Source organism: Agelaius tricolor, unplaced genomic scaffold (assembly GCF_023055355.1).
Source record: "Agelaius tricolor isolate 1412-34295 unplaced genomic scaffold, bAgeTri1.0.p SCAF_1, whole genome shotgun sequence".
Lineage (NCBI taxonomy): Eukaryota > Metazoa > Chordata > Aves > Passeriformes > Icteridae > Agelaius > Agelaius tricolor.
Window position 1 is genome coordinate 20,474,530 of NW_027269261.1, and position 25,004 is coordinate 20,499,533.

General features: G+C 35.2%; 1 protein-coding gene across 1 annotated transcript in view; it reads left to right on the plus strand.

Annotated features, from left to right (window-relative positions):
- The window catches only part of GPATCH2 (G-patch domain containing 2), a 118,572-nt gene that overhangs the window by 79,562 nt on the left and 14,006 nt on the right, over positions 1-25,004 (plus strand). The window contains exons 6-9 of the mRNA XM_071425955.1: positions 3,952-4,016; positions 6,669-6,708; positions 9,496-9,566; positions 23,268-23,350. Of these exons, the coding sequence (XP_071282056.1) occupies positions 3,952-4,016; positions 6,669-6,708; positions 9,496-9,566; positions 23,268-23,350 (259 nt within the window). The remainder of the gene's footprint in view (positions 1-3,951; positions 4,017-6,668; positions 6,709-9,495; positions 9,567-23,267; positions 23,351-25,004) is intronic.

Consider the following 25,004-nt stretch of genomic DNA (forward strand, 5'->3'; position numbering starts at 1 on the left):
AAATATTGGATCTTGAACACACCTATACTTGGGAGCTTGTATCATAGATGTCTTTAAAAAATAATTCATGACTTTTCATGGGCTATTCAGTAACTGAACGTTAAAATACACTTCAAATGAAAAGTATGCAGAATTGTTAAGTGACAGTGTAACATTTTTGTTGTGCATTAATGTGTTGTGGATTTTTCTTGGTGCCTGGTAGTAACTTTTCTTTAAACTACAGCACATGTAAATTAAAATAGCACTTTCATATTTAATTAGGAGATGCATAAATTGATTATTTTTTTATTTCTCCAATCTTTGACACCGTTTAGCCTGTTCATATAAAGTAAGTAGTGGTGTTCAAGCGCCCTGTGACTGAGCTGTGGGCACTTTGCTCCCTGTCCCTCAGTGGTGTGAGCCACTCAGAAGGGGGGGTGATCTCGCAGGATCCAGTGCTGGTGCAGCCTCCCCTCCAGTGCTGGGTGTAGTTCTGGACTCCACAGCTGAAGGAGGACATGAAGGTCCTTGAACATGTCCAGAGGAGAGAACAAGGCTGTTGACAGCACTGGAAGGCATGTCCTGTGAGCTGTGGCTGAGGGCTCCAGGCTTGTCTGCATTGGAGGAAAGAGGACTGAGGGGTGACCTCTTACAGCTTCCTGAGGAGGGCAAGTATTTGATGGCCTGATCTCTTATCCCTGAGACCCAGTGATACCATGTGTGGGAATGGTGCAGAGCTGCTCCAGGGGAGGTTCAGACTGGACATCAGGAAGCATTTCTTTACCAAGGGTGTGTTCAAGCACCAAAGCAGGATTCTGAGAGACTTGGCTGATGCCCCAAACCAGTTGGTGGTTTTGGACACTTAACAATGTGCCCCTTTGTGCCCTTAACAACGCACTCTAAATTGGTCAGCCGAGAATTGGTCAAGAGGTTCACTGTAGGTTCCTTCTAGCCAAAATGCTCTATTCTCTATTATTGGCATTTTAAAATTATAGTTGAGGTGCTTAATATTATTTTAGCCAGAGTGGAGTCCTCTGACTTTCTTGTCCTTTTTGTGTTTATTCCCACCATCTTTCCTTACGTCACTTCTGAAGTTTGTCATGTGTAGTATCTTGCAGGTTGCATATTAGAAAAAATTTCCTCACTGATAGTGAGGTTAAGAATTAGAGCAGGCTGCCCAGGAAAATGGTGGAATTGCCATCCTGGGAGGTGTTCAAAGAATGCACAAATGTGTCACTTCTTGAAAGGTCTTAGTGGGCATGGTGGTACTCAGTTGAAGGTTTGACTTGATGGTCCTGGGGGCCTTTTCTCACTGTGATTTTGGGCAGCAGTAGATGGTGTTGTGTATTCTGAGGCAGAACCCCTTAGTGTTGAATACTTTTTCTTTTTTCTGTATCCATTAGTTTAGGTCATAATTTCTCAGACAAAGAAATCTTTGCAAATCAGGAGTACTTTGTCTCTGAGTTGGATTACCCGTGTCTCAGGGATTCTGTGAACAGGATGCAGCCATCACCTTGTCATCTTATTCAAGCAGTGGTGAAAGGACTTGTAGCCAAAAGAGAATAAAAGTTTCAAAAATGACCCTGAACTTTATTAATATTGAAGATTTTTGTAATGGTGAGGTAGCAGATGGAGGTGGGCAATGATGTTTGGTTTAGCTTTTTATACCCTCAGTATGTTTTGCAAACAGGAATTAATTTGCATTAACATATTGGGAATCTTAGAGTAATTAGCAGCAAGTTTTATGCAAAGGTCTGTATATGTGTACCTTGTGAGTTTAGTTTTACAAACATTCTGTGGCTGTGTGGTAGATGACGCCATCTGGGGTGTACAGGAGAAACCTGAACACTGTACTTGGTGATCACTTGTAACTGTATTCCAAGCAAGTTTGTATTCTCATATAAATTGGTGGAAAAACCTACTTCTGTGGTTTCTGTATTATTTTTAAACTGGCAATTTATCAAGTGAATTTTCTTGAAATTTCCATGCTTATTAAATTTCAGATTATGTATTTTGAGTAAGCTGGAAACATAAACTTGTTTCCATAAGTATGGCTGCAGGTAAACAACCAATTTTAGTCCAGAAAATAGCTTTTGCTTCTGTCAACATGTTGTTTATTTTCTCCCTGAGATAAAAAGTTCAGTTTTCTGATATTTGTACCAAGATAAAGTCTGTAAACAAGATTAATATAGTGTGGAAAAGGTTGTCAGCAGCCCTGGCAAAGGAAATAAGTTGCCTGTACACAGAACATACTGTAAACTGAATAAAAGTGTCAGGTCCACCATGAGATAATGTGATCATGAACCTCTAACAAAGCATGACATAGGCACAGTCCGCTTTTCTTATAGCCACAGTGTAGAAAATGGATTACTATATTCCAGGGATACCCACTGGAATAGCATGAAAACCTCATTTTGAGATTAATGTAGGCTATAACTCTCAAGAGCTGAGCTGCATGCTTACCTGTAGTTTTAAAGTAACAGTTTAGTTATTAATCTTAAAATTTGGAAATTACCTATTAAAATACTGGCTTATATTTCCAGGTCTGTCTTTGTGAATGGCCATTTCTCAGTTTTAGAATTAGATGAACTATGACATTGGAACAGTAGCTTTTGGTCAGTGTTTTATTATTATCCCATGGCTGTGTAAGGCCTTGATCAATCTAGTAAAACAGTAAATTCCAAAAGGGAATAAAGCAGTATGTGCTGTTCTCCTATGTAGCTGTCACGATTTCCTCTACTATGATTTGTGTGTTTGCATAGATTTTTCAGAGATAAGGTATTACCAATGCTTTTTTATCCCATTCAGCCAGAAAAGTGACAGCACTTTATTGTTTCTCAATTCAGCCCAGAGTGACATCATTCTTCTGGTCAAAGAAGCAGATTTTAGTCAAATACTTTAACCATGTGGAACTCTCAGATCATTCACTGAGCATTCTTTGAAAGTCTTCCAGACTTGGAGCTCTGAATGCCCTGCCTTTTCTCCATTACAACACCAGATTAATAGGGAGGTTTTACTTAAAGAGTTGAGCTCATGGTTCCTGTAATAATGAGTGGGCTGCTTTTATCCATGAATCTCCAGCTTATGTACTTCTGGCAAGCCTGAGCCATATAAATGTATTACATTGAGTTTTTGTGGTCTCCTGTCAAACCTGCAAGAACATCTGACTTCATTCCCTCCTCTGGTTATCTCCTGACTATAAAATTATCTCCAAGGAATGGAAAGTTTGCTGCTTCATTCTTTCCATCAGGAACAGTTTGCCTGCTGCTCTAGTTCCTTGAGCATGTGTATCATGAGTTGTCTCTTCTTCTTCTGCTTTTATTTATCTACATATGCACATGAATTAAGCATTTTGCAAAAATAAAAGCAAAGCTGTTTGAATCCTTTCTTGAGCAATATCAACATGTCATCACCTGCAAAAGTCTGCACGTGCTTTTGTGCATTCTGAAGATCATTCTTCAGTTGAGGATAGCACATATTTCAGGTTACAGTATATATAAAACACTAGACAAGGACTACGGTACAGTTTGGTAAAAATAATTTACCTTTGCTTTCTATCCTGTGTACACTTGAATTTCAAAAGCTTTGTGTTGGGAGGGTTGTTTTTTTAATAAATGTATTGCTGTATGAGCCATGTTGGCTATGATTTTCAAAACATCTAATTTTCCTTTTTTGCAGGTAAACATGGACTTGACAGAAAAGTAGCTTAGGTTGTTGAAATCTGTAAATGTCTTTATGTCTGACATCAAATCAAAATTGTTCATAAAGGGTTTTCCTTAATCTCATATAGCACTTTCTGCACTCAGACTTTACTGAAAAATTGCAGATATTGCTGATTGCATTTACCATATCTAATATACTGTCTCTATTTTGTGTTTAATGTTTTTGATGTATTTTCTTAATAAGCAGTCATTTTGTGCATATGCTGCCCCATTATTCAAAGACTTCTTTTATCCTTCATGTTTCCATTAGATAACTCCAGGACCAGGAGGTAGCAGGAAAACAGTTCACTTGTCCCAGGATTCTCTTCACCATGAGTGAGTATCAGTGATGGGAATTACAATTTTTTGTTATTATTAGCTTTACAATGGTACCTCTGCCCCAAAGCCACATTTTACAACTGCACAAATATCTCTTGTGATGAGAGCCTCAGCTCAGTTATGTGATGGTCTTTATTTATTATGAGTACTTACAATCCTTTTTAGTTAATTTTTTATATTTCTTAAGGAAACATGAAAATCAGTGCTTTGTAATATGTTTTTATTAACTTTCTAAATATCCTAAATGTTCCTAAAATACAAACTTGTTTAAGGCTGGATAGCAAAAATGGGATGTATGAAAATACATAAGCATCACATCTTCTAGTCTTTCATGTGAAGAAGAAATTTATAGTAATTTTTACAAAAAGATATTGAATTCATTGTTTAAATACCTGTAAATAGAGAGTGTAATTAATTTTGTTTAGTTACTTTAGTGTGCCATTATTGTAAACTCTTATTCTCTTCAGCTGACAGCACTTAACAGCATTACTTATTGGTTACATGTTTTGAATACTTTGAGGATTACATTTTCCTTTATTTTTCAAATCAAAACTCTAAAACACAGACATACATGATGAGGAAATAGTATATTTGGAGATACGTTTATGTGTTCTAACTGCTACTAAATATATCGTCCACAGATGAAAGCAAAACTTGCCAAAGCAGAGATACTACTGACCTCAGCTCCTCAGTACCAACTTTTACACCACTGATCCACCTCTGTTTCATCTCATAACTTGATAAAGTGTGTGCAAATTCAAGAGGTTTTGATTTCATAAGTTATTTCTACCATAACTTATTATTATGAAGTAGTAATTCAGCTGGGCTTTACTTTTGCTTATTTTAAAAGAAATAAGCAGACAAATAATATTGTAATTAAGGGAATGGGCAAAAAGTTTAAAATGAGTGTGATGTATCACTTTCCCATTAAAAAAGGTCTTATTCATTTTGAAGGGTTTTTAATATCTAAATATGAGGTGTATTCCAATTACTTTGATGTACTTTTTCACTAGAAATATGTTTTTACTGATCATTTAGTCTGTAATAAACTGGTTTGGCACAATCCACAAGAGTTTATGTGGAGGATACCCCAGTTTGCTGCTCCTCCTTGAGCATTTGCTGTTCACACTGGTCAGAGACAAGACAAACATCTATGTAGAATTTAAATCTAACCCATTATATTCTGATTTTCATCAGCCCCTGGACAATTGTGACCATATTTGTTGAATCACTTGCAAATGTGATCTTTTTACTTTCCATCCACTACCAACATCAAAGTTGTGTGTATATAGAATCTCCCAGTTTTCACCAGATTTTGAACTATTGAATGCAGTTGATGAATGTTTTGTGTCCAAAATATATAGATGTCTACTGTGTCTCAAGGTATACTTTTGACTATTGCTGTAATTCCTTTTTTATTTCCAATTCCTTTTCCTTAATCACCTTAAAAGTAGAAAAAGCAGTATGGATGTTCTGGTGAAAGCTGGTCTTTTATGCAAGAAATGAGAGGGTTGACTGCTCATTAGCAAACTCTGAAAACCTGAGTGACAAAAAGCCACAAAATTTTTAGATTTGTGACTTGAAAATAAAAGAGATTTAAACCAGACAATTCCATGGAATTGGAATCTTCTCAGTATACTAATTAAAGTAAAAATTTAAGTGTCATTATATGGCTGCTTAGAGGAGAAAATTGGACTAAATTATATTGAATGGAACTGTTTCAGAAGAAGCATGGCTAGGTTAAGCTGTAATCTTTAGTTACACTTCTAGAGGAACGTGCAAGCATAATAGCAGATAGTGGGGATGTTCTTTTCTGTGCAATATTGTGATGGATGGAATTATTTTATCCTTTGACCAAAACCTATTGCTTGCTTAACCCAAATAGTATGTAGATGCTACATGTAACTTGAGATCCCCCTTGTTGTAGGGGTTTTTTTCTGTCTTCTTTTCATTTTGCTAGTGTGCAGGTTTGTATGATGCTTGCTACAGCTCCATTCAGATGGTAATTCAGTTCTTTGTGACCACAGTGTGTATGTGAACCAGTATTATGCTTTTTCTGCTGTTGAGGGAAGAGGCACATTTTGACAGCCCTGTGTGTCAAAATCTTACTCCGAATTTCCATCTCTGTGAAATAAGGCTGCCAATAGTCACAGTTTTGCAGTTGTATGGAAATACGAAGCCACTGGGTTTTCAGACTTGGCATTTCACTTTAGATTCAATCTCAGAGCTCAGTTTGTGAAATAATACATTAACAGGTAGCAGGTAGTCCAAACTACTTGAAAGTCTTTTCAGCTATAATCATTAATAAGTACCACTTCAGTACTAAATATGGAATTACTCTAATTTATGGCATGTGCATTGTAGGATATTAAAATACCATCATTTACGTATTATTTTAGCTTGTTTGACAAAATATTATTACTTACAAAGCGAGCAGCTACTCAGAAGTGAACTCGGTGATACATTCTTTCAGAACTGTTACAAACTTAGGGAGTTCAATAAAAATAGCCCATTAAAATAAACCATTGCCAAAGGCTGTATTTTCCTGGCAGGCAATAAAATACCCAAAAGCACGCACAGACTGGTCATATGACAGCATGTGCTTTGTTAGTTATATTGTTAAAACTGTCTTTTCTTTTTCTCCCACAGTCACTGGTTTAGCCCTGGGGCTAGGAAGGAACATAGCCAGGTAAGAACTGCTTTGATCAAGAACAGTTTACTTGAGATGTATAAAGAACTTTAACTACCTCTACTCCAGAGGTAGTGGGCAAATATTTTAAGAAATTTCAACAAAGGAGGTATAATTTCATATCTTCTTGGGAGCAAACATACAGGAGTGTATTTCCAAAATTGTCTTAATTAAAACTCTTTAATTAGTCACTTAATTTCACTTAAATATTCTTGAGGTTTTAACATTCAAGTGGAAATTCTGAATTTTGTTTTTTAATAATTTTGTCAATTGTGGTATCTCCAAATGTTACCTTTTTCAAAATGCTGAAAAGCAAAACATTTTGCTGCGAAAATCAAGAAACACAGAACCAGTTACACAGGTGGAGAGGCTTCTACAGGAAGATCTTCGGTTCCATTTTTCTGCATTTCATTGGTTACAATGACTACAGCAGAAAAACAGGAGCTGTTAATTCTCCATCGTTGTTTACAAATATTGGTGAAAATACCTTATTAGTTTGTCTGCTGAGCTCCCACAGTGCAGTCCCTGGGAGATCCAAGCCTAGAGATGTAGTTGCAGGAATATGAAGCTGTATTTATTATTTGATTGGTAGCATAGCACTTAGTTCTTTAGCTTGTCTTCAGAGATGGAGGAATACCTTTATGAGTGGTAGAATGGTCTAAACAGAACTTACTGTCCAAAACTATAAAATGTGAAAATAAATCTGGTTTCATTTCATAAATGTATAGTTAACTTCACCTGTTCAGTAAAAGTAGCTGAATATATCATCAATGCATTGAAATTGAACACAAACATTCCATTTCTTTAAGTTGGAAAAAATCTATATAACAGTTGATTTCCTTAGATCTGTCTCAGTTTGCTGGTACTTTTGCAAATGTAAATAGATTTGAAACTTCAAAAGGAAATAAAATCTGAAGAGTCCTTAGAAGGTTAATTTTAGGATTATCCATCATGAATACTTGTAGCTCCAGTAAGTCATAGTTTAAAACTTTCCTGTTCCCTCTCCTTTCTTTTGAACTCCAGAGCAAGCAATGTTACCCAGAACTGTCAGAGTAGATAAAACATAGTAGTTTTAGCTGTAAATTGTGAGATTCCAGCATGTTACAATAACACTGACACTTTAGCTCTAAGTAGACAGCTTTATATAAATCATATTTAACGGTCATTATTTTGAAATAATTTTCCTAGTTGAAGAAACATCTAAAAAAGAATTAGATTACTATGAGTTTGAATAATTTTTTAAATCTTGATCATCTCATGTAACGGGGTTAATTGAAGTTGTACTGTTTACTTCCTTAAAAAATTCTGAGCTGAAAAATAAGGAAATTCCCAAATGAGAAGTAACTTAATGTATATCATACATGCCAGCATTGATTTTCAGCCTAGAAGATGAGAAATGTCTGCTTAGCTGGTATAGAATGAATTAATCAATTTTATTCAGATAATAGTAAATTTTAGGTAATTTTGTATTTTACATGGATTTTTTCATCTTTCCTAAGAGCTGTGTTGTCAGAGGTTGTTGGAAGTTAACTGAATTTGTAACTTACAGATTAATAAGGACTTGTGAACTAAAGCTGATGTTATGAGTTATAGATGTTACCGGTGCATAAGGAGTTTGAGCTTTTTGATAAGACAGAAGAAAAGAAATGGTGTAATAGTGGTGTAATGTAATTTTGACAACCAATGAAATTCTCACTAAATTTATTTAAGTTATAAACTATTTTACTGCATCTGAGAACGAGATAGTTGAAATGACAGGAAGCATTCCTTGTACAGGAAGGAAGCTGTAGAAGGTGGGGGGAAAACGTTCAGTTTTTCAGACTGGCAGCAGTTTTTGGAGTCTGTGCTCATTTACGACATGAAGGTGTGTTTGGCCGAGTCTTGAAGTTGATGATTTCCTAACTTCCACGGGATTTTGAAGTGTCTTCCTGTGAATATTAGGTCAATTTATCTCTACTTTGTTTCTCAACAGTCTTTCATTTTATTTGTTCTTCAATATATGAGACATTTCAAACATTTGTGAAGGTTTTATACTGTCCGGTTTTAATTTTTTTAGTATAGTATTCTGATGGTTGTTTTTTACTTAGTGCACCTGACTCATCTGACAAACATCATAATGCTGGAAATAGACTTTAGAGTGTTGGAGATAGTCTGAATGAAAAGTCTTACTTGTCTAAAAATAAAAGACAGCTTGTTTCAGAAGCTGAGTCATCATTTCAGTTAAACAGATGCTTCACTACTCCTACTTCCTCACTATTACAGGAAACTTTAATACTGTGTTTGTGTTTATTCTGCAGCTTGCAAATTACTAAAGCTCCCGGGGCTCAGAAGAATTTATAACTGTTTCATAACTGCTTAGATACAAGTGCTAACATGATTAGTTTTTTTGTAAATTAAGTGTCCTCCAACACTTCTAATTATACAACCTCAAAAATTTAAATTGAAATTGTGAAAATCATAAAATTTTACACATAAGTTAATTGTGAAATTGTGAATTGCATAACTTTCTTTTATGCTTTGAAAATGCTTTGATTCTTATATTTTCAATTATTTAGGCATTTTAAATTAGTGGATATATATATATTTACATATTTATATATATATATATATATTTACATATTAACTATTATTGTAAAATTCTATTAATATTCATCTCAAAAGTCATGGGTGAAAGCTATTGACAGATTACTCAAGAGAGGAAATAACTGCATTGTCCAGATAGCAGTTCTAAAGAGCAAATAAAGGCATTGTTTGTGAGAGTCTTCTGAATTATTTTTTTTTTAACAGCTTCAACTCTTGCGAGACAACCGCTCAGAGAGGGGACACAAGAAGAACAGCTCTGTAAAAACAGCCAGCAGGTAACTTAATGTGGTATTTGCCTTTAGTACAGTTTAGGAATTTATTGATTCCTTAAATCTTTATGTAAAATTTACACTGTTCTTTTGGGGTATTTTCAAAGGTCTTCTGGGGTTTTTTTATGACTTACTTTCATGAATTTTTTACATGGCATAATCTTTGCCTTATATATGAGTATTAGACCTTTTTTGTTGACTATGCAACTGCACTTTTATCAAACTTAATCTATTTAGAAAATCAGAACTAAATGGATGCCAAAGTAAGGTTTGTGCTTCTGGCATGTAAGTTAAGCACTGGAAATATACAAAATTCTATTATGCATATCTGAAATCAAGAAGATAACTCAAATGCTATAATACTTAAATTGTTCTTGTATTTTGACAATAAACATTTCATTGTGAAGACTTAATAAAAACAAATCTAATTCTATTCTCCATCTTCTTTCCTTCCTCTCAAAAGACAAAAAATTCAAGACTGAACTTACTGGTCTTGGAGTCTGTTTCTAGAGGGTTTTTTTATGTACAAGTCACCTGCTGAATCTATTCTACCAAATAATTATTATAATTCTAGTTTTTTTCAAAACAGAATCTACAGAAATGCTTATCTTGCTATGCACAACACCTTACAGAATTTTTATGTTGTCCAGTAAAGATGACAATGTGTTAATAAATCACTTTCATCAAAAAGTTGTAATAAATGTATATCAGTATGTAGTTCTGTGGTACCAGTTGAGAAAATTTCCTGTCAGGCAGTTGAATTTCACTATATATGTGGTCACCCAGACCACAATTTTTAATATTTTTAGGTACTTACCTTGATGATTACCTGGAAAAGTATACCAATATTTTTTTAATATATGTATTAAATAAGAATCTGTTTCATTGTATATTAGTTCTGGTTACATGCTCTCAAACATAGGTTACAGAAGTGTCAGTCATTCATCTATAGAAATTTTGATTATCTTTGTCTATCAAAACTCTTATATTAAAATTCTGAAAATTTCTGCATAGATTTTCTGGCAAGTTTATTTGTTAAATTATATTTTCACTCTGAATTTTAGAATTACTTAACTTTAGATAGAATTTTCACCATAAATGCAGTCTTACTATCGGACTGCTTACACAAAACTGAGAGTTTAATGTGGGTTTAAACTGAGCAGTAAGAAACAGATTATATTCCGAGTCTTTCAGGATCTTTTTTATGCTGTAGCAAAATAAAACAGAGTTTGAGGAATTCAGAATCATAACTTAGGTGTTTGTTGTCCTGACCAGTGAAGCTCTTGGGAACTGATGTTTACCTGCACAAGAAGTTAGAATAGAGACTTGTAAAATGGCCTTGAAAACCTGAAGTTATCTTTAACCACTCTTCACATCCAGTTAACAGTACCTTAATAGACTCTTATCCCAATAAATATGTGGCGGGTTTGTGTACAAGTAATAGGTGGTAAATTCAAGACTGAAGATTAGCATTTTCTAAAAAATACCTGTATTGTTCAAGTAGAGCTTACATAAGAAACTAATATTACAATGTAAATAAAGATTCATCCAAATGAGTCAAGTTATTTCAAAATAATTATTTGTGCTCTTTCAGAAAAACACAATTCTCTCTGTCTGCCATGGAAACTTGAAGTGACTTTAAAAAAATATTTCAAACTACAAAATCTTGTTTTTAGTAAGCCATATGCTGTCTTAGAACCTCAAAGCATGCAGTCTTGTTTACAAGATAGATAATAAAAATATATGGACACCTCAAACTAATTCAGATGAGTAATCTCCTTAAAAAGATGCATATGAAAAGCAGTGGCTGTGACCTTATATTGCCTTACTCTTTGTTGCTAAATGCAGTGAGAAACAGCAGTAGTGGAAAAGTTTTGGACATTCTATAAAATTATTTTACTTATCCAGAATACAGTCTAATCTGGTTTTTTAGCAAGACTGAATTTCTCTGGATCTTCTTTGTATGGTTTTCAGGTATCTGTATTTCTTCTTTGTTTGCCTTTCTGGAAGAGCTTGTTCCTGGTTTTCATATGTGTATTGAGATATATACATATACACAATTTTTTATGCTTGCCTTGACTTTTCTTACCCCTTTTGGGTTGCTGAACACAGTTCTTGTTTAAGCATGTAGACATTACATTAGAACAGTGACTTGTGGAATAATTTACTCTGTAAATACATCAGAAAGGTGTGGAGCTCTAAGTGTGGACGTGGTCTGCAGCTGTCTCGTTGTGGTGGAATCCTACTGTCTGGGATGAGCTTTACTGCACTTGCTTTAATGTCTTAGGTTTCTTCTGTCAACATTAATGATAATTGTCTAATCCTGTACAAACTGTTGCTAGTGGCAAGATAATCAGTTTGTAGAGAACTGTTGATATGGCTACCGATGGACAGATGTTAAGGAGGGGGACAGTCCTGCACCACAAAACTTAGAACCAGAATAGATTATATTACACATGATGATACAATTCAGTATATCTGTCTATTCTATTCTAAATACTATCTATACTATGTACAGATAGTATTTAATCTGTGAATACATACTTTTCCCATTCATTTTTTAAGTTATTAACAGTACCAAAAAATACTCTTTTAAAAGCTGCATTTCCTTCTCCTGTAGAGCCTTGAAAAAGTTCTCTGTTTACATTATCTCTCTACATTAGGATGGGAAGAGTCTCCTCCCCAAAGCAGCTACACTGCTTAAAGGTGATAGATAATTCTTCTGGCTGCTTTTTTTCACCCCCTATTCTTTTGCCAGTAAAGAAGGGGGTTTTTCTGATTTTTTTAATATGCTTTGGGCAAAACCAGCCTGGTTAGCTCAACTCACCTATTTAAATTAAATTGGCTGGTTTTGTACAAACCATATTAAGGCCTGCTCACATGATTTTTTCCTCCAGCAGAGCTGTGGAGATGATAATCTCCAGCAGATGTGTGATAACAAATAGCTTGGGATAGTAATGTCTTCATCTGGCGCAGTTGTTAGCAGACCAAATGTCTGTCTGTAGCCCGAGGCAGTGGGCAAACAATTGCACATGATTGAGTTACAGGGAGTTAACAAGTTGCTGCTTGGCAGCTGAACTGCCAAAGCTGGTCATGGGCTCTTTGCCTGCTTCCCTCATAAGGTAAAATATGTTTTCTTAAGACACTTCCTTAAAATTTTACAAAAAAAAAAATTACCTAAAAACTTACCTAAAGGAGATTTTTCGGTGGCTAAGAGATTCCTTTGATCGGCAATGGTGACAGTGTTGAAGGATATTTTGCTGAACTGCTGTAACATGATTTTGAACATGTAATTTAATTGTTTACTGTAGGGGTGGACCTCCATCACACAACTATGTCTCTGTCTTTAAATACATAATGTACTTTTCCTCACAATACCATTATGAAGAGGGGAAGTACCTTTGTCCTCATTTGACAGAATAACCAGAATACTTAACCATCTTTTGCCTTTGGTCATACAGTTGCTGTGATAACTAGATAATTTATGCTGAAATCTGGAAGCAAGAGAATTGCAGGTTGGGAAACCCACAGACTGTGAATAAGTTACTCTCGTGTAATTATTTCCTTTACATAGAGGTCTTGTGTCATATTTCTTTTGTAGTGTGCTCCTGTTAAGTACCATGAGTTATTTCATCTACATATTTATTTTTTCTTACTGTATTGTAACTATAATTTGAAACATGCTTGAATTGAGAAACTGAAAGGAAAATAGCACACAAATTCTTACCACTTAGTAATTTTTTGGGGTTGAATCTTGATAATTCTGTATTGGCTTTCCACGTGCCAATGTTCCCCCAAAGACCTCTGAAAAAGAAAAAAAAAAAAATCTACTTTTAGTTCCTATGCAGTTCAATCCTGGCATGAAAGAAGGCTAAGTCATACTCGTGAAAGTTTTCAAGGTGGAGTAGAATTTTACATGCCAGGTTTCACCTACCTAACTGTGGCTTTTTTAAGAATTTAATTAATGTGTGCCAATCCTCCAGTGATCACATGAGCTGGCCAGAAGGCTTTGAAGTCTTCTCCTGCCATGGTGAACAGCACAGCCTGAAATTCTTCATGTTTTTTTCTGCCCTCACTTTCCCTCCTTTCCCTAATTGTTCTCAGTCCAGTTTAAATTTGTGCCTTGTGCTGATACAAGAGGATGACTGTCACGTGATTTCACTTCTTGTAACTGTGTTCTCCATGAATTAGTATTTAAATAAAGCTTGTAAGAGAAAGAATTACACCAAACCTGAGGAGAGCTTTTCAAAAGTGTGTCATTGTTTTGGTTAAAATTGCAACTTTCTGTCTTTCCTGGTTTTAAAGGATAAACCCTGTTTGTGCATTTGTACAGCACTTGTTCATCTCCATCTGATGATATGGAACATGGTACTTTTTTACACAGATGTGACAAATAACATTACAGCTGCTCTTTATTTGATCTTCTAAAGAGACAAAGATGTGCAAGGATTCTGCCTGCTCCCACTTTCCCATCGTGTCATCTGTTGTTTGGGAAAGAGTCCTAATTTGCAACAGATACAAAACTATTTGTCGAGGTGCAGGTTTGCCAAAAATAAATGAAACCATTAATTACTACATTTTTTGAGCAGCTGTTAATGGATTGGGATAAGAAAACTGTACATTAGACTACTGGTTAATTACAAGAACTGTAATTGTTTGATGTGGCTTTTGTGGAATGAAATTACAATACCAGAGGAGGTAAATTCAGCCAGGTTTTGGAAATTATACACCAAGATGTGCACATACTTACACTGCAGAAAAGCAAAGGAATGCATAGCTGTTTTATTAGGTGATTTGCTTCTGCCATTACATGAATATTATGCCATCATATTCTCAACAAAAATACTTTAAAATAAAGTCATATTTAAACATGCCTTTTAATTCAAGTGTAAAATTATTAAAGGTAGTAAGTTAATGTCTTATAACCCCAGAGCTAATAATGCAGGAGATTCAGATACAACATTAAAATCCAAATGTGTTTACATCATTAGAAATTAACAACTAAGCAGTTTTATCTCCTCTTTGGAGTGCCATGAAGCAGTAACTGTGCTGTTATGATTGCTGCTTAATAATATTTGCAGTTCCAGATTAAATTATGTGAATGTTTGAGGACACTTTGCTTCACTCCCTTGCTGTCACCCTCAGGGACAACATTATTCCATCAGTTTGGTATTCTTCTTCCCTGGAAAGGGTAAAAGATGATGCTGTTTTGGGAGAGGGCAATTCCTGATTGAGTTTTCTCTACCGTGGCCTTATTTTTAGGGTGCTGAAAAGATTTTCACATGGGAGAGGAGGACAGGGCCATGACAGTTTAATTGTTGTTTCAAAATATAGCCAGTGTGTGATGCTTTAATTTTATGGAAATCTTAGAGCCTCAGTAGTGCTTCATGGATAGATTTAAAGTATCCATTGAATAAATGCTGATTAGTCATCTAATGTCCCGCCTTTTAATTTGCATAATGAGAACTTTTGTAAAACTAGCAGAAATTTTGAACTGTACTCTGTTTTGCAAATACGTTTTTTTGTGTGATCTGAGCAGATTTTTTCCATCTTTAACATAAAACTACTAGCTGAATTTTGTTGTTCTTGCACTAAAATCTAATATACTTTATAATAAAGTACATAAACAAGCTGCTAAATGGCACTGAAAATTTGTCATTTAAAATGGAGTTCCAGGTATATGATTATGTTAACTAACAGGAAGTTATGTTTTCCTGATTTTAAAAGCATGCAAATCAAAAAGAAAAATCAGATAACGTCTAGAAATTATGTAACTCTGGATCCTTCTGATGTACTATCTGGATTGAATTTTTCACCTGAATGAACTGATAGCAAATCTCTCACTTTGAAGTGACCAAATTTTAGCATATGGTGTGCTTGTTTCTCATGTTCAGCCGCATTAGATGCTGTGTCTTGTTCTCTTTTTGCACAACTTTGTGTTCCAGAGCTCAAACTTTGTTTGTTTCATCTTACCTGTTAAAATATTAATGGCATGAGGACAAAGCTATTTTATACTTCAGATGTCTGAAGACCCTTCCTGCTCTGTAAGGTCTGAGGAGGAGCTGTGCACAGGGGCTTGCACTGTCATCCCACAAACTGTTTAAGCTGTGGTTGAGCAGCTCTGCAGTGAAGGAGGTTGTTTTGCGCTCTGGTTTTCCACCACTCATTTGTCCCATCGTCTCCCCCACCACAAGAAATTTGGTTTTGTCTCTCTGCATTTCTCCACAAAGGCACATGGAAGCTGGCTATTATAAGGACGAAGATGAATAGCAATGCATGAAGGAAGGGTGGGTTTCCCTCTTTCTGGTTTTATTACACATTAAATTCTGCAATTTTTGCATCAGGTTCCTACTAATCTCAAAAGGATCCTTGAATATCATATGTGTAAATCAGTATCCCCTCATGCACGTTAACTAAAATTCTGAGGCATAAGCACACTGACTTCTATTTAGACTGTGATTTTGTGTGGTGAGAGAAAGAGTTTAGAAAAAAATTTAGATAGCTTGCTTCAAATTACATAAAAATTCATTTTCGTCTTCCATTTTTGTGCTACTGTATTACATACTTGAATTTTTAGTGTTGCTTCTAATTCTTTACCTATTTTAAAAGATGTTGAACACAACACTAATGCTTGCAATGATTTAACCTAACGCTATATGGCTGTAATCCAGAACTTTAAAATGTGTATTTTTAAATCTTTCCGGAAAAATACATTTGTTCCATTTTTAGCTTATTTAGTGAATTTCATTCTTGGTAAACAAATATGTATTCAGAAATATCTGGAAGAAATAGTGTAGCTGAGTACATTAGCAAGTCCTTCCATTAAAGTATCTGTTCAGATCCATTGTTTACTGCTCAAGTCATAAAGATATTTTCTGCATCACTTCAGAGCTGGACTGAGGCCCATATCTCTCAGATAGCAACAATTTGCAAGATGAAGAAGAAACCAAAAAATATTTGCTTTAGAATTTGTGAAAAAATAATGTCCTGTAACACATTGATGTTCTATTACTGCAACCTATTTTCAAACTACATTTCACCATTGCATGAATATGAGCTTTATTGTTATAATGTATTTCTTCACACAAAACAATAGTGGAACTTGTCATCAAAATATTTAGAAATATTCTAAATTAATATGAAATTTATATTCTGAGCTAATGTAAATATTAATTTCCTGTATTGAAAATGTGAAATCATGTCATTTGTTGAAGAAAACAGAAAGTTTTTATTATCTAATTCTTGACAGAAGTGTATTTTTTGGGTTTATTCCTTCAGCGTTCCTTGGTGACTTGTTTGTACACCAAGATATTGGTTTGGATTTGCCTTTGTGTAATTCATATACTTTTGATCAATTCCAACTCATGCCCAATTATATTACACTAAATTAACATAATTCAACAGATGTTGATATTTAAATGTTTTCTGGCATTCACATCTTGGACAGCTGTCTTTGAGCTTGGGGAAAAGGCAAACATTTAGAGTTAAATGATGAACATATGCTTAAATTACTAATTAGAACCAAGAAAAAACAATGCATTATCCTTTCTGAGGGCAGTAGGCCTCTACTACTGAACTAATTTTTTAGGGTCTCTTTTCACAAATAAAGTGCTTAAGTGACTTGAGTATGGGTGTCAAATCATATGGAGTCATGCAGGTTTTTATTTTCCATCATGTGCACTAAAATTATGCCAGTGTGGAGTTGAATGTGTCAATTTGTAGTGTTCAGATAAATTTTGGACAGCTACTGTGTCTGAATGACAAAAGTCCTGCTAAAGATAACAGCAAGGAGTGTGTTAGGATTTGGTATTTATTAAGCAATGAGGTAATCTCATGGGCCAGGTTGTATTCTAGTCATAATGGGATGCACCAGGACCCTCAATAATACAGGTATGTCACCCTTATGCTTGAAGTTATGTTGTGAACAGATTGGGGTTGTATGAAAGCAGTTTGATAGAGTTGCATGGGCTTATCACATCTTTTTAAGATGTAATAAAAGGGAAATAAAGTGCATAGCTCTTCTGGTTAATGTAATGGTTTTCACTCTTGCAGAAGTAGGTGAAGCAATCTGTTGTATAGATGAGGTTATCCTTTAGATAAGTTTGAGGAAAAGCTTTACTGTTTGTAAAAGATGAGGAGGAATCAAGCATGGAACTGATTTTACCTGAGTGTTGTCACCTGAGAAAATTGAAAAGAAAGCAAAAGAGTAAAAGAAGGCAAGTGAACAAGGAACCATCCCTCTCTAACTGTCCATGGGACACATGCATTACTGCACATGCCACCCTTCTCTGGATGTTCAAGTAGACACTAGGGGCTGCATTCATGCTTTGACAAACTGTGTACCACAAAGGAAAGAAGATATCTTTCCTTATAAATTTGCTTAGCCATTGTTTTTCATGTATTTTCCTTAGAAACAAATGTGCCTTGCATATTTCAGTGTACTATTATGAAATCATCATGCATCTTTTCTGTGGCTATATTGATACTCATGCCAGAGGCAAAGATTAAGTATTCATTATACCTAGATAATACATAATAGTCTTCCCAAATTTACAGCCCCAGTTGCTTAGTACGTGTATTTGGAGTCATACATTTTAATTTAATCCATAATTCTGGAGACTCAATCAAAGGGAAATGTAGAATTTTATGTTCATCTTAATTTAATTAGGTATTAGTGTTATGAGATGTTTAGAAAGACATATATAATAGGGTTTTAATGGTGTTTACCTCTAAACTTACCATAAACTGTTCTGTTGACTCCAGTGCTCTTGAAGGCATCTGTCTGCCACTTGAGGTAATTTAAGAATGATCAGTAAGAGTTCAAGTTCCTCCAGACTCCCTTATTTAAGCAGCACTAATGGATGTGTTCCACTGGCCACCAGATACGGCAGTGTCTGCATTTTAAGCCACGTAAAAACAAGATAGGCTTCTGTGTAAGGAGAATCATTTATGTGATATTTTTGTGTAAAAGATACTTATATAAGAGGAGGTTTGCTCAGGGTATTTTTGGATTTTCATAAAGTTGAGCTGTTCCACGCATTCAATTTTTTAATCATTTTATTAGGTTGTTTCTCTGGGTTCACAGAAACATAATTGAATTCTGTTTTCTCCATCCTTAACTGGTGCTGTGAACATTGCTTCACACTCTCCCTGCTCGTTTCAGCTTGTAAGAATTTGTCAGGTAATTTCAAGCTTAAAGTGAGTTAAGTTGTCCCTACTGCATTCTCTCTGCAATCATATCCATATGAATATCTATTTTTTATCTATATTTTAAGCCTGAAAACTGAGAGTTTCAGATTTCCCCTTGAAAATAATTCTCTCAAGTCCCTTCTAAAATACAAACCAGTTAACTATTTCCTTTTCGTGATGTCTTGCGAAAAAGTTTGCTTAAAAACTTTGATCAAGCCTTTCCATTAGCTGAAGCATCCAGTGGTGATAAACTTGCAGAGTTCTACAGCCATCTGCAGGAATGCACTGATACTGTGGCAGAACGGGGTGTCACTGTTTACTGTGAGTTTCTTCCTCAGGTGGGAGATGTTAATAGCATTATAAAGGATAGGCATGTATTGATCTTTACCAATTCATCTAATTATGGAATAGAAATCAGTCTTCTTGAAAACATTATTCATTATTACACCATAATAATGTGCTGTATCCGATTTTCCAAGTTAGTGTACAGAAATCTGATAAATGCTGTTAGATAAAAAACACTCTTCCATGCCTGCCTTCATTAGTAAATTTTGTTTTGTATTTTTTACACCTGAGATGATAGTGAGTACAGAAGCAGGTAATAAATCAGAGAACTAGAACACGTGTTCAGGAGTATCTGCTGTCCTATAGCCATCTTATTGTGCTGTTCTTAGTGACTGGTGAACTTTTAACTCTGATAGTGGCAAGGGTGAAAACTACCAGTGAAAGAGTGAAGAACCCATTGGGTCCTCAGTGGCTCAGTAGGTTTATTGCATTTAAAGCACCTTAGCTGTTGGCTCCCCCACAGAACAAGAAGTTTCTTTGGAGAATGTAACCACATGGTCCATGGACTGCAGAGGTCAGGGTAGGCAAAATCTGACATGACCTGTTACAAATGTCTTGGAGAGGTGAATGTGTGTAACTGCTGAAAAGGCATTTGCCAAAAATACTTGCCTGTGGAGCTATGAAAATTATGGAAAAAGGGATTGTGTTGTGTAGGCACAGATATGTTTGGGGAGCTTAAAGAGACAATTCTAGACATGTTACCATGGTTAGGGAAATTATCTTAATTACCTTGAGAAAAAGAAAGGATAAAGAGACTGCTGCTATTTAAAGAGGAAATAGCAAAATTTCCATCAGAGGGAATGTTTCACAAAAATGCATAAATGCTTTTGAATTTCTTTGCATGTCATTGTGTCTATAAAAGTGTTTGCTGTATCAGATCTGTGGGATTTATTTATGGGATTTAATAACTAAACTTTGTGGGGTTTATTTGCTATTTTAATAGCTTTTTTCAATTATTTTTGTTATTGCTGCCTTCCCAGTCTGTCTTCATTTTTGAGACTCTTATTTACCATGTAGAAAGGATAATCTTGCACTGTGTGCAAGACGAAAAATGAATAAAAATTGACAGCAGCTTTTCCAGTGTTTTGCTTAATACGTTGAGGCATGACACAACAACAACAACAAAAATTCTTGGCATGCTAGTGTAAGTTCACACCAGCCTGGCTTTTGCAGCCCTCTTATTTCCCTCTGCCACAACTTTGCTGCTGCTGTGACACTTGCAGGCCTGCTCGGCCATGGTGCAGCTGATGCCCTGTCCATGTTCATATTTTTCCTATTGACAATGAGTGTTCTTGCCAAACGCCAGGGACCATAGTCACATCTGTTTGTCTCCCAAGCTTGTCTGAGGCTGCTTGGGAACACTTTTTATCCAGAGGGCAGCTTTAACTAGGCCTAATACTCTGAAAAGCCTCTATTTGTAAATGCATACAATGAGGCGACAAGTTCCTGTTGTCTTTCCTTAAAAATTATTCCATTTGACACCGCTTGCTGCAGTCCCTGTCACCAGCACGTCAAAAGCCAGGTTTTCAGGCAAGGTGGTCTTAACAAGTTTTATTTTTTTCCTAATAAAATGCCTAGCTTCCCTCCAGAGCACTATTTATAAATGATAGCTGGAAGCAAGCTAGGGGTAAGTAGAAAGAAGGCAGGCAAATAGCTTTCTTCCTTTCTGTAATCCACTCTCTTCTGATTTAATGCTAAGAAACATAATGCTGAACCTAGCCTGATTGAGGGTCAGAGTTCTCCCTACTTTATAATACCCCCATTACAGGCATTTCAAAATGTACTGTGCAGCTTCACAACTCTGCTTCTTTTTGTCTAACCTGCCAGTTCCAGAGCAGTAATAGTTCTTATCTGATCCTCTCTAAATAAATAAATGAATAAATAAATATGAGCTTTTTGTTTTGCTGTGATTTACACTGGCAGAGCCTATCAGATGTTAAGCCCTGGTGAAGCCAAATGCAGCTTTACAATCACAAGCTGGCTGAACATTGGACGGTAGCGGCCATCAGACCGGGTTTGACAAAGCTTAATTGGTGCTCCAGCATATTGTTATTTATTAGTAGTGTAGGGAATTTTTGACAACAACAAAGAAATACCCACTCTCACCTTGGCTGGTGATGGGGTTGTTGTGATCGGCAAAGGCAAATGATTCATTTATGCTGAAGGAACAAGGCTGCCTTTCAGACGTTCATTGATTTTATATTAAAAAGTAACTGCTGTGTTCTACATGAAGGGTGACAACAATAACAAAGTAGTCCTTACTTAGTGTTATTTGTTGCAACTCCATTCCCTGTGCCTGGAGGAAAAGTGGGGAGACCCCAGTACCATAATCTTACAGATCAATAATCTAGATATCTCAATGTAGTGTAACAGATAATCAATTCCGGTAAAATAACTCAAATGCTGCTCACTGTTACTGCTGTGGCTCAGGTCTTCAGGTTCAATTGCCAGACTTTATTAATTTTTATCTTTCATCCTACTTGTATTCCTGCAGACTTTCTTCCTTTTTCATTCAGAAAACAAGAGTTTCACACTGTAGAATATATAATTTATGACTATCACACAATTTACTCTGCATGTTTGATACCATTGTTAAATACTGATCCACTGGTGATCAAACATCACAAATATATTTTCTTTAGTTAATGTTGCCCCATACTGTATTTAAATATTCATTTTCTTTATTATTCAATCAGTTATGAAAGGGTTACACTTCTTGATTTCTTGCTAAATTCAGAACTGAAAATTATCATCCTGTTAGTTTACCTGTCCAACTGTGTTGAGTTCTTGATATTAAACTAGGATAAAATTTCATGTTGGAATTGCAAGGAAAATGTGGCTTAAAACAAAGGGAGAAAAGTGTTGAAATAAGGGTTCACTAGGTGAAGCTAGAGTGCACTTCTCTGTGAAACATAAGTTTCTTGGAATATTTTATTATTTAAATACAAGCACTGTGCTACTTGTTAATCTACTGTATCTTCTTAGAAGAAATATGCAGAGGATTGTACATTGTCATCTTACTTATCAAGGCATTGTTGTCATTCTTTTACATTATTGAGCAGATCTGAGGTCTCTCCACAGTATATGACCATTTGTTATTCATTTAGAAGTAGCCCAGCTTTAAAATGTTTATAAATGCTGTAAAGGGTAAGTCATATATCCACACTGAAACCAGATCACATGAGTGACAGTGTTACTGTACTGCTGTAGATTGTCAGATACAATTTTCAGCTTGTAACTTTATCAAAATTCACTACACTTATGTGGTAAGAAACACGTTTCTCAGTAACATTTATAGATACATATTAAAAGTACTGCATTCTCTGCCCCCCCCCATTCTGTTCTGCTTCTTTAAAAAAGAAAAGTCAGCTACATATATTCAATTCTGCAGGCATTCTATATTACTTTAAGAAAAATAATAACTATAATTGTCCTTTGAGATTCTATTCCAAAAGTCAACACTTGAAAATTCCAAATTTACCATTTCCTGTGGTACTGACTTCTAATAGCTGGGTTTAATGCAATAGCATTTGTTTGTTTGCCATCCTCTGCATCTCCATCAATTTTCCAGCCTCCAAGTGCAAGCTCATAATTGTTCAAGAAGCCTAACAGATATTGTGCTTTCGTGGTATTCTCACAACTTGCCAGTGAATTAGGAGGGATAAATTGTTATGCTACAAGTTTATTTCATGCATCTTTGAAGAGTTTACTGTTTCATGTTTTCTCATTCATTCTTCATCTTACCTTAAAAAAATTGATAATATTTTCCATGTAATAAATGCTGTTCTGACAGTAAAGCATTACCAGCCAATTGATAACCTACAAACAGCATTGTGATCTCTTTAGATAATTAATCTTAGCTATTTTCCTGTCAGGAGCAACAGTGTTTTTGTTTTATGTTGAGCTAGACAGATTGCCAGTTTTGAAAATTAAAAAGCATTCCCTTTATATTTATATTTATTCATTCCGGTAACAATTTATGATGCTGCATTTAGATACTGAGCGCTTGTCAACAAACATAATTATGTTTCGATATAAACAAGATTGGTGGCTTGACTGTGCAGCTTCATCTTGGTTGAGAATGTTTTGATATAGGTTCAGATTATACAAGCTGTGTATTTATGTGGCAGTTTTCTTCCTTTGTTAATAGTTTTCTCCTATAATTACTTGCAGGCAAACCAGTGTACATTTAGGATCATTGTGCATGGGAGACATCAAGCGGAGAAGGAAAGCTGCTCCCCTGCCAGGACCCACAGGTAACCAATTTCCCTGGGACAGAGCACAAACCACAAGATGTTAAATCTCTAAACACAAAGCAGTAGGTCAGTGACCTGGGGAAAAGCTTGATAAATTCAATAACTTCCCATATAACTTCAAATACGATCTATTCTTATTTATTAATAAAGATTAAGAAATAAATAGGCTCCCTCCACTCTCCTGCAATCATTGCCAATTTCCAGTCCTTTGTAGCACAGCGCTTCTTTAAAGACAATAAATCTTTTTTCATATACTGAGACAGCAAAGATTACTGCTTATGTCCCTTCAAACGTTACAAGGGAAGAGACCTGAGGCATCTTGTTTTCTGCATATGAATGCTCTAAATACCCTGCACAATAAAGTCAGGATGTGAATTCTTGGGTAAACAATTGAAAATATGGTGACAAAGCTGTGAAACACAGCTTTAAAATTAGTGCTGTAGATTAAACAGGAAGCCCATGCAAGCACATTTCTAAAAGATTTTTACAGATGCGAGGTCACAACCATTGGATGCATTTTGCTGATGTCACTGCTGTGAAATTACTTTTTCAATACTTAGCAGTGATTTATAGGACTCTCATCAGTTTGCTGTATTAATTACATATGTGCATACTGGAAAGATTCAGTTGTATGTGAGCCCATGTGAGCCTTTATATAAATGTCTAATACAGAAATCTGGACTGCATGTCCTAGTCATACATAAACTACAGCAGCAACATTTGCAATACATAGAATTTTCAAATATATTTCGAGTAGATGTCTTTAGAGACATGCTTAATACTTGTGTTCTAACTGAATTCCCCCTCCTTAAACGTCTTTGTTTCAAACCTCAGTGGCAGAAACAGACCAGGAATAATATTAACAATGTTATAAAAGTACCTCAGTGGCAGCAGTATGAAAAAAAGACAATCTATGGGTCAGCTTCTAAGACTCTGAACATATGTGAACCGAAAAAGAAAAATACTTAATGACTGAAGAGAGAATAATGTAATTATTTCTACAAGGTGATTTTCACTTCACAACTTTCAAGTACTAGAGGATGTCACTTTGTACTGAGAGGTTATCAAGTATCGTGAAATTAATTTTATTATTCACTTTACTTTGGGCTTTCAGTGTTCAGAATTTTGTTTTACAAGCTGGGTCCTCTGCGTAACTTTACAAAGCCAATATTTTGATACTAAGGCAAATATGTGGTCATTCAATGTTATGTGTCCATGAACTCCCAGTTTTAGAAATTGTTTTGCCCCAAAGTTTGCCTTTATATGAAGAGCAACAGAGAATAATGGTGGATAAAGGTATCATATGAGGTAATTTTTAACTGATGTGCCTTCTTTTCTTTTCAAGTTCAAGGAAATCTTTTCAATTTTCTTGTGATCAGGAGGATTGAGAATTTTTTTTTTGTGGTCTTAGAAAAGTTGTGTGTTTTCAGCACGTCATCCTTGTAAGTTTTTAAGCAAATAGAACCTTTGGTAAACATTGAATAAGCTTGTAACTATGTATAGCATGCTACAGATTATTGTAGTTTTCTTAAAGGCTAACCTTTCTATGGCAAAATTATTGTTTGTCTGTCACAGGCCTTGCTTTTTGTCTGTGTTCCATAAGATTTTATGAAAGAAACGGGGTTTTCTTTTAGAATGAATGTACGTTTGGAAA